The sequence below is a fragment of the Vombatus ursinus genome, unplaced genomic scaffold (genome assembly GCF_900497805.2).
Source record: "Vombatus ursinus unplaced genomic scaffold, bare-nosed wombat genome assembly UNPS02014839.1, whole genome shotgun sequence".
Classification (NCBI taxonomy): domain Eukaryota; kingdom Metazoa; phylum Chordata; class Mammalia; order Diprotodontia; family Vombatidae; genus Vombatus; species Vombatus ursinus.
The window spans coordinates 6,845,461-6,856,233 of NW_020954617.1; the positions used below are offsets into that span (position 1 = coordinate 6,845,461).

The window sequence follows — 10,773 nt, forward strand, 5'->3', positions numbered from 1 at the left end:
TTCTAAGATGAGCTGTGTGACCAAGGACAAACAGCTTAATGTTGAGCCTCAGTTTCCTCATTTGTCAAATGGGAATTTGATAGTATCCAACTCATACGGTGATAGAGATGGAATAACAAAGTATATAAAGTACCCTGTAAAGTTGGCTGTCATTAATCTATTTTAGGTCTGACTCTGCCACTAACTGTGTGACCTTGAAGGATATCACACCTTCTTTGAGCCTCAGTTGCCTCATCTGTAGGAGGAGGTGAGTTGAATTAGATGCTAAGAATTTTAGGAGAGTCAGGAACCTGATTCTAATACCACCCCCTGCATGACAAATTTAGGTCAGTGCAAGAATGCAAAGTGCACTTGACCAGATGAAGGGGTGATGGGCATAGATATATTTACAAAGCAAGAGACCAAGGGTAGGAGTCTGTGGAATTTTTTTTTTTTAAGCCAGTAGCAACTATTGAAGTAATGACCTTGACCACATTCACCCTTCTATATTCTGTAGCTCATTGGCTTCACTGTCAGCTAAGGGCAAGAACCTTAATAAGATTACACTTAAGTAGAGACAAAAGAACTGCTGCCCATGGTCCCCACATTTCACTTATGTTAGCTGGTTGTATGAAAAATGGCCCTACTTTCTCCGTAGAAACATGGAGGTTTAAGCAGTTACCCAGGTCTGAATAGAGCAGTATTAGTTCTGCCTGTCCCCTTCTACAGTCACGATCCTAAGGGGGAACAGCGTTTAATAGAGCTCATTTCGCTTCAACTGTACAGTCCACAAAGTACACAACCCATCTTTGTTAATATTGATAGGGACCTTGATGCAACACTGAACACTACCCCCAAAATATGTGGCTGTCCCTGGCCAGATTATTCTAAGATTACATTCATAGGAGTCCAAATCAGATACTGACATAGCTCTTTATGATTCTTAACATGAAGCTTCCCTGTAAAGGGAAGGGGCAGAAAGTCATGAGTATGTTGACTATGTGTTCCCTTTTTTGATAGATTTCCCATTGAAGAACCCCTCTCCCCACCCATTTTAACACTCAATTCTAATAAGATATGGAAAGAAATCCTGTTTCCAATTGCTTTTTATCTACCTAGAAGCAGCTCTAATTTTTTGTCCTTTTTTTCCCCTTTCTCCTCCCAGCTTATATTAACCTAGCCCCAAATATTTGCTAATCAGTTCCTAGCATGGTTCCCTCCTTCCTTGTCACGTGAGAGGTTAGAATCAGAGGAGAAGCCTAGAAACTTTAATGAGCTAGTCCAGTTGTCCCAGCCTTCCTTTTTAACCTTGGGCTTACCTCTTACACCTCATCTATGTGATCCTTAATTTTAAGGTTCCCTATGGATCGTGAAGGGGAATAAATTTAATAGTCATATAATCAGTGTGTACTAGCAGGTACTAATAAGACACAGTACCAAAGGACATACCCTCTTCTTCACCAGAATTGCCATTTCTGGGTGATGGAATGAAGGCTAATATTTGTCATAACTCATCCCACCCTTGACCCTGCTATCTGCCCAAGGTAATTTGGAACCATCAAAATAGTGCTGCCTGAAAGTTTTTTGGTCAGGGCCATAGAATAACTTGGCTTTTGATACCCTTGGTAAAGTACTGCTTTCCATAAGCAGATCTACATGTTTCAGACTTAATTTTGTTCATCCTTTCAGAACACATTACATACCACCTCCAAGGACATTCAGGTATCCCCTTCCTTCTTCTTCCATTTGGTTTTCTTTGTCAGTGCAAACCCCCTTTTATCTTATCTCAATATCAATTACCTAAGTTTCCCTGAATAGGGAAATAATTTCCATCAAATTAATCAGTGAAAAAGCAGCTTCACAACCAACTTCATAGACTGCTCAAATTTTTGTTTTGTTGAAATGAATCTCTTTTGAAGCAGTGTCCTCATCTTGTAGGACTAGCAAGCAAACAACTGATACCTAGTCTTCAGTGAATTAGCAATAGTGGTAATAAGGAGATAACAGTCTTATACCTCCTTTCTTTCTCCCTCCCCCTTTGAGTTTCTAATCTGTGTTTGCTGAATAGCATGTGAGTTTATGATGTGTGAAGGAGAAGGGAATTCGGTGTAACTGATCCTCCTCCTTCTACCTAGAGAGAACCACTTTAGCATCTCTACTATTTTGACAGCTTATCTCTTTAAAACAAAGATGCAAAAGCTATTGGCTTTCCCAGGCTTTAGGTGAGGGTGGTTTTATCTCTGCTGTCACTTTATAGCAGCAGAGTAAATGGTCAGAGATCCCTTTTTCATCTTTAATCTGCCTTCACACTTTCAGGACACGGCAAAAATCTTGGTACCTGCAGTTTGTGTAAAGTAACTATACTTTAGTAGGGAAGGAGAATAGTACAAACAGATTGAGACTGAAAAACATGGGACCATTTTACCACTTTCCCTTTGGAGACTCATCCTTGGATGTGGTAAGAATCAAAAATGACCAAAGAAAAAATGAGATCTCATTAGCCAAGTTCTTTCCCTCCCCCTCAAAATCAAGGGGAATGAAGTTTTAAGTACAAAGGCTTTTGTTTCTGTAATAGTTCCCACAATGTAAAAAAAAAGAGAGAGAAGGGGTATAAGGTTGGAGAGAGATTTGGATTGTCTTCTACTGGCTTCCCAGTGTAGTTCTGCAGATTTCAAACCAGATGAGGTAAATCCTTAAGACCTATGTAGGTCCATCAGCCTCAAAGAGAAATACCCAGTCATCTCTGATGCAGCCAAATGCTAGGTCCAATAGGAAGCAGATGTCAGCAGCCAGCAGGAGAAGGAGCAAAGAAATAGACAGCAAGGAGGAGGAAGTAGACCATTACCAGCACAGTACCTGAGGAGGGAGAGGGACACATTTGGGCTCATAGTTCAACTACCTGGGAGCAAACTGAAAACCAAAACTTTAAATAAGTTTTGGTAATAGCCATTTCAGAAAACAGTCACTTTTCTGTTTCCCTGGAAATTGGAGGCTAGTTAAGAGCCTTCTTTGTCATGTAGTTTAAAGTAGAACTTAACATATCCTCCCTTCAACAGAGGCTGCTCCCCTCCACCACAAGTAAGTGGACAATCAATTCAAGAGGCTACCCTACTCAGAATTACCTAGGACATATGTATCTCTGTCCCACCTGGAGTTTCTGAGCTACTACCTAGAACTAAATAGGGGATTTTGAAAAATGCACCTCATACTTAAAAAGGTTCTAATAGCTAGGACCATACAAGGGTTACCTGTATGTACTTTCCTCCCTTCCCCTTCAAACGTACCTTGAAAGTAGTCACACTTGCCATCCATGAAGATATAATTCATGAGAATGACACTGAACATGGTGGCATAGACGTGAAGGTCACTGAAGAACAGCGTAAATCATGTTGGCTGAAGAGAATAACTTACTGGTAATTTAACTTTGTAATGAGGATGGGAGGGCTTAGGACCACAGGGGGTCCCTTTTTTAACAGCCCTTTTAAAACACTTCCCAATTCCCAGAGTGCTTCCATGTTTTAAAATGATTCTGGAGATCTACTTCAACCTTCCTTATATTGCAGATAAAACTGAGGCCCAAAAAGATGAACATTCTGACTTGCTCAAGGTCATAAAAGGCACTTACTTAGGAGCAGAGCCAGAATTGAAATCTAGATCTTTTGACCCCCCAAATCCAGTGTTCTTTCTTTCTGTCATAACCCTTTATATCATCTCAGCCATCACGTTTTATTCGCATGGTAACATGCTGTCATCTTCATTTTGTAGGTGGGGAAATAGGCCAGGCACATTGAGTTATGTGGGTCCCTTCCAATCCAAGAGAGGTCTCAGTAATTCATCAGCATTCTTGCACAGAGGCAGAGGAGTGCCCTGTGCTTTCTGATAGCCTTCCTTAGTGGACATGTAAATCTGGAAAAAGTCCAAGGTAACTATAAAAGATAACCAAGAACTACTGGGTCTAATCTACTCACAAGCAAAGGGTGTTCCAGAGGGTTGAATGAATGTCCACAGAAGACACTCAAGTGTCCTATCTCCCAAGGGAGGCCCATTGGACTCCTGAGAGTAGCATACACCTCCACAAAGTGCTCGAAGTCAGTGACCCCCTGAAAATCCTTTGCACTCCCCGGTTGACTTACATAGAAGATAGAGAACAGCACCAGGATAGGTATCTGCAGCATACAGACTTGTACTGCAATGCAGCTGCCAATCTCAATGCTAAAAGAAAGAATTGGAATGGGAGATAGAAAAAAAGAGAGGTCAAGTTATAAGTGTCAGATGGTTTTTGGTGTGTCAAAAAAAGAAAAGGGATCAAGTCACTTGAAGAATAGGCAGAGTTTCTCGACTGTGAGGTGGTCAAAAAGGAAGCTGGAAGAAAGGTGTGCCTGTCCAGGTGAGCTGGGCCACAGGTGTAGGTGCAATCAGTGCCCCATGCCCCTGACTGAAAAGAGGCCTTAAAAATCACCTAGTCCTTTTACAGGCCCAAAGGTGTAAAAAGACTCCCCAGAAAATCACCCTGAGAGTCAAACCCAGATTTTCTGACCCTCTGTTCACAGTGTTATTATACCAGCCTTTTCTTAGTCCTTACTGCTTCAAAGCTATCTTCTGCCAGGGACACAGAAAGTTTTACTTTTTAATCTGCAAAATTAACAGCTTGAGAGCAGAAGGGCTTCTTCACTTCAAAACAACAGGGCTTTTTGGGCAACGTGACTGGATGCTTCCCTTGTGCTTGAGGGCTTCTCTTCCCCTGTCCATGGAGAAAGTATCTACCTGAGGAGTACAGCTCCCACAGTGCTTGAATTGTACCCCCAGGTGACAGCCAGAGCTCATTTCCTTCTGAAATAGCTGCGACCCATCAATGACCTTATCTACAGAGTACTCAGAATCATAGTGCTAGAAAAGACCTCCATTCCAATCCTATTTTACAGATAAGGAAACTGGGGCTTGCTTAGACAAGTTAAGTAACTTGCCTTAGTTCACTCAGCTAGGTAATGGATTAAAATCCAGATCATTCTTCTCATTTTATTAGGTCATACTGCCTAATCAGAGAGAACCATCTGTCTCATTTCAGTCTACCTCTTTCCTTGGCTAATCTGGCTTCCCTACTCTCTAGCCAGCTTTATAATATGCCTGGACCTCAAAGCTATTTGAAGGTATTTCCTACTATACTTCGGTTCCATTAACAAAGCTTTCTTCTGCTTACTTCAAGCTGAGAGTTCTTTAGCTGGAATGTTGATGCTGGTTTCAGTCACAAGATCTCCAGCTGAGGAAGGACTAGGGAAGTATATTCTACAGGACACCTCTAACAGTGTGTGTTTGGCCTGTGGGAAATAGACTATTGCCAGGAGTCCAGCACTACCTACTGACTATCCTCTGCTCTGCCCTGCCCCTCCACCCCTGCAGGGATAGCATCCTCACCTAAGACTCAGGTGGTTCTGCAAGGCAAACTGAATCCCATTGACCATCTCAGGCAATTCAGGCACCATGGCAAGTACAGTTACTCCTACAAAATACTGGGAGAAGGAAAAGAGAAAATCACTTGAACCACAACTTGCTATCTTTTTTGTATCTACAGAAAAATCTCTAAAAAGCAACCGAGCACTAGCATCTGGACTGGACCAAGAAATTTGACTAACTTGGTCAGGGCAGATTATACCCAGCAGTCCTAGGCCAAGGCAGCAAGCCCCAGATGTACCCATTCAGAGGGCAATGGCAGTAGTGCCTTTAGTCTCAACAGGGAAAACTCTACCATTCAAAAGGGCTACTTTAGGCAGTTGAGGCAGCCCCACTGGGCAGGGGATGGGGTGAGAAGATACAGATACTGAGCCCCAAGTCTAGAAGGTAATGTCTGGGGTAAAAGCAAAGTTGGATCCGTTACTCTGGCTCTGAGCTTTGGTTGAGCCCGGCAAGGATAGGAACATGATGGGAACAGTCACCCTCATGTATGGAATTTTATGATAGATATTGTGAATAGGTGGAGGGCTTATTCCTTTTCAGCATCATATCAGGTCCAACAAGACTATGAAATGAGCATGTTGGGTATTACCACTCCCCTCTGAGAGAAGAGGGACAAGAGTGATTTGAAGACTCAAAACTCCCAGTGAGTTTTGAGCTGAGTCAGAATTAGAACCCTGGTCTCCGTTTCAGCCTAGTATTTTTTTCCTTATATAGACCCTCCTCGCAACACTGGCTGTCTGTCTGAATGGAGCCACTGCCTCCACAATGAAGCTGGCAGGAGATACCAACTCACCTGGGACACGGTGGAACTCTCCAGAATGGGGCTGATGTGCTCTGTGGTCAGGTCAGCACAGGCAGACATGCAAAGGGTGGACAGTAGCAGCAAGAGCAGCGCGTGCCATCGGGGCCAGTGAACCACGGCACCATGATGGTGCCCAGGCACTGGTAGGGACGAGTAGAGGGAAGGAGGGAGAAGACTGAAGTGAAACCCTTAAGACTAACAGTTATTGCCCCTTGTAGATTCTCTAAACTCTTTCCTCTCTTCAACTTTGTGGACCCCAGTGTCCCTCCAGAGTTCACCTTTCTGCTGCTTCAGGGATTTGGGGAGGGGATGGGCAAGGAGAACACCACTCTCAACTTGAACAATTTAATCATAAGGGGCATAACAGTCCAGGTGCAGGAGCCCCCTCAGGTTCTGCCAAGTGAAATGGTTTGTCCCCCTTCCTACCACTTTCATAACTGAGAAACTTGGTTAATTTCTTGCTAATCTCTGGTCCATGTAGAGAAAAGCCAAAGGGAAGGATGGTTTTAACCATCGAGCAACTCACAAGGGAAGTCACTGATGTGGATGTCAGAGATGTGAGAGCGAGTCTTCAGGGTGAAGAGGAGGACCACGAGGTAGGCAGCAGGGAGGAGGAGAGACACCATGTATACCAAGGGCCTGGAACGGAATGTTGTGTTGAAGGGGGAGAAGGCAGAGGCCAACAGCCCCAGCAAGGACCCTAATATCTTCGTCCCACAAGGGAGAAGGTCTTGTGAGAATGACAAGGAGACTGAGCCCATGTCTGCAAGACATAGCTAGTTGGGGATGGGAAAGGCAAAGAAAATACAGAGAGACGCAACAGCAGAAATAGGCAGGTATGCTGGTTTAGAAGGAGAAAACCTCAGCCTCAAGTGCCACCATATCACAGCTGGTATGATGCCACCACAAATAACAATTAACATCAGTACTTCCGTTATAATGAGTCACTTTTCCAACTCTCAGAACCTCTTTCCATCCCATCTGCCCATTTCCCACTGGGCCAATAATAAATAATTCACATTATTATTACCTGTGGGGGACCATAAAGAATGAAGCCCTCTTGAGAGAGAATCTCCAAGTCATAGGTCCATGGAATGTTAAAATATGTCTACTTCAGTTCCCCTTATTTTATAGATGAAACTGAGGGAGACCCAGAGAGGTAGATAAGACAAAAATCATACAAGTAGCATGCCACAGATGAGGATTCAACAGGCCCTCTGGCTCCAAATTCAATGCCTCTTCCACACACCTCACAACCACTTTACAAAGCAGGTAGCACACATTCCCAATTTAGAGAAGAATTTGAAGCTCAGAGAAGGGAGGGGTCACAAGGCTAGTCAGTTCTTTCTAGAATGTCCCAAGTGTTTGGGCCAAGCAGGTGGGATATGGGCAAAGCAGTCAGATACTGGTTATGAAAGATTCCCGATCCTAGAAAACCAGTAGTGGTTCCCCTCTGGTCATAGGGTCAAGGTCATACTTACTGCACATGGCTATAGTAGAGAGTTCCATTGTTCTCCATCTGAAAGGCAGACCTGAGCCATTAATCAGATGGACAGGGGTTATTACCCTTAAGAGCTATTCCATCATGTCCAAGTTATGTCTTATGTTTCCCCCAAAAAGATTCTCGTGCTTCCCCAGGATCGAGTCTGGGCTCTGGCTCATTTCGTTCATTCCACTTATCCTCCTGTCCCTGCCGCCTGCTTAGCCCAGTTCACATAAAGAGATGACCGCCTCAAAAGAGGATTGGCACTTGGAGAACCTACCCTTGGGGGGAACACGAAAAGGGATAGATAAAGGATGAAGTCTGAAATCTTCATTGGATTGTAAACTTTAGGGAGGCAGTGATATAATCCTTAGGATATTGGTTTCAGTACGAGGTTGACCAAAACTCTTAAAGAGCTAGGGCGATCGGTAAGGGAAGCTACTGCCTTGGGAGAATTTTTTCCATACAAAATGAGAAGATTAGGAAATCCTTCCCCTTTGGCAGTTTTTCCACTGGGCTTGCTTCGTTACAGGGCCTTACAGAGACCCTAGAGTTTGTAGAGCCTGGAGTGGTTTGGGGGTAGAAGTACACAAAGAAAGGCTAGGGAGGAGAGAAATTATAATGGGATAAGGTTTTCTTCAGATGAATATGCTCAGTTTTCTCTTCTCCAGGCTAAACATTCTTATTTCCTTTTACCAATCCTCATGACACGCTTTGCCCTATTCTGAATGTGCTCCAGTTTGTCACTGTTGGGCTTAAAACATGAAGCCCAGAACAATACTCTGCTGTTCTGAGCAGAATACCAGAATTCTTTTAAGGCCCTTTATGACCTGGCTCAGACTTACCTCAGTTCTACTTTTCCCAGTGATGCCTAATGCATCCTTCACTCCAGTCGGGTGGTTCTGTCTTCAATACACCCACCACACTCATCTCCATGTCCACCACTCCCTTACTCTCATTAATCTTGCCTAGAATGCAGTTTATAATGGTCCCCATCTAAATTCTACCACAGTCTCCCCTGATTATTCTAGCCCTCTCTCTGAATTCCTATATTATTTATGGCCCCTCAAAAACCTAGGAGCTGAGGGACACTTTAGTTGACTACCCAGTTACTTTGTCTAATATACCATCTCCTCTAGGGTCCTTAAACCCTGTTAGAAAAGCTAGCAGTGCCCATAACCAATCATTCGTGAGAGTGTTCCTGGGAAAACTGATTTTAGTCTTCCCCAAGGTCACACAGGGAGTTGAGTAGTAGTAGAAAAAGACTCCAGGAATTCTATTTCCTAGTTCAGCATTTACCTTTTTCTCCATTCCCCTCCCCTCTTCCCCCATAATAGTTTCAGTACTACATATAGGTACATATTTAGTACTTTATGAGGTTTTCTTAGCTGGGTTCCATCCTACTGTCTTGCTGGCCTCAGGGAAACTCAGGGCAGGACATTCTACCTACCAAGTCAAATGGGCAGCTGTGGCACAGATAGCTTCCTGAGAGGTCCGGGGTAATGTTCTGGCACTCTCCACAGATCATTCTCCCATAGACCTTGGAGAATAACATCAGGGCAATCACACCTGCCGCAGTCAGGAAATTAGCGTCAGGTCTCATGGATACATAGGATTCCGAGACCTCACTCTTCTGGTCACTATACTTGCTGATGCCCGAGACCTGAAGGCTCAGAACAAGTTCTCTAGACTTCTCCAGGGTCAAACAAATTCTATCACTGGTCCCAAAGTCATGATGGCCTTCCAATTTGGCCAGCCAGCTACCTCTCAAAGGGCAAGGTACCCTATTCTCTGTAAAAGGAGCTCAGCACATTAAGGACCTAAAATCTCAAGAATCTAAGAAATTGCCATTTATTAGGGTAAAAGTAAGGACTAAGTAAAGACAGGAAGTAGGAATCGAGGGCTGCAGTTAAGTGAAACCTGAGATTTGAGCCCATCTGGGGCCATTTAAGGTTTTTTAGGTCCAGGCTTTCTTTCTGGGAATAAAGTTTGAGCAGCCTTCAAGCTTCCTATATTAACAGAGGAGGCTTCCCCTTCCTGAGAGAAGAAAGGGGCAACTGTAGAAAAAAAGCCCCAAACTCATAATCAAAACCCGTGTGACCTTGGGCAAGTCACCTTTGCCCTTCCAACTTGTTCATCTGCAAAAGGGGAGTGGTTGGGGGAGCTGGACTGAATGACTTGTAAACTTGCCTCTGGCTTGAAGGTTCTCCCTTAGTCACCATTACATTAGGAAGGAGGAGAAGGGAGTGGAAATCAGATCAGAGAACACGGGAGTTTTACTTCCAAGGCCTTAGAAAAAGATTTATTCGGCTTTCCTGTATATGCTTTTAAGCGCCTTCTGTTGTTGAGGTTCAGTTGTTTTTTAGTCATGTCTGACTCTTAGTGACCCTATTTGGGGTTTTCTTGGCAAAGATATTGGAGTGGTTTGCCATTTCCTTTTTTCAGCTCATTTTCCAGATGTGGGGAGAAGTGACTTGCTCAGGGTCACATAGCTAGGAAGTGTCTGAGGCCACATTTGAACTCAGGAAGATGAGTCTTCCTGACTCCAGGCCCAGATCTCTATCCACTGTACCACTTAGCTGTCCCTAAGCACCCTCTAAACCTGATTGAATTTAGTTTTGTTTCCCACCCTCACCCCCCCAATCTGGGGTGTTGGTACATTGTTTCCAGAATTTAAACCAGGTAAATGCATCCCAGATATTCTCTGCCATTGTTCTTTGTGGGATACTTTGACCCCCACCCCATACATCCCTGGCTTACCTGCCACAGACAGGAAGAGCAGTGCAGAGCTGACCCCCACTGACCAGTTGTTAAACTTCTGTTTAGGGTGGTGGATTGCTCCTATCACCATGCAGAGACCCTGGAAATATCAGCATCATCAGATCACAGATTTTAGGCTGGAAGGAACCTTAGGGATCATTTGTCTAACCCAGTTTTCTCATTTTCCAGATGAAAGGCTGAGACCCAAGGGTACACATGAGTAGTAAGTAACAGGAGTAGCATTTGAACTTTGATCTACTGATTTTCTACTAGAAAAGTTTTCATTCAAACTCCACCC

The 10,773-nt window shown here is 43.8% G+C and overlaps 1 protein-coding gene across 4 annotated transcripts; it reads right to left on the bottom strand.

Annotated features, from left to right (window-relative positions):
- Positions 1-3,803: 3,803 nt before the first annotated feature.
- Positions 3,804-10,563, bottom strand: LOC114026454 (low affinity vacuolar monovalent cation/H(+) antiporter-like). 4 transcript variants are annotated; one of them, XM_027840155.1, is made up of 6 exons: positions 10,476-10,563; positions 7,714-9,284; positions 6,759-6,871; positions 6,224-6,372; positions 5,392-5,486; positions 3,804-4,191 (listed from the first exon to the last, which is right to left on the bottom strand). In XM_027840155.1, exons 2-6 carry the CDS (start codon positions 7,749-7,751, stop codon positions 3,906-3,908), a joined length of 681 nt encoding a protein of 226 aa, XP_027695956.1. In that variant the 5' UTR covers positions 7,752-9,284; positions 10,476-10,563; the 3' UTR covers positions 3,804-3,905. The 4 variants fall into 4 exon arrangements, with proteins under 4 accessions (XP_027695956.1, XP_027695957.1, XP_027695954.1 ...); XM_027840156.1 differs by having other exon boundaries at positions 7,714-7,751; positions 10,476-10,551; XM_027840153.1 differs by having other exon boundaries at positions 6,759-9,284.
- Positions 10,564-10,773: the final 210 nt, after the last annotated feature.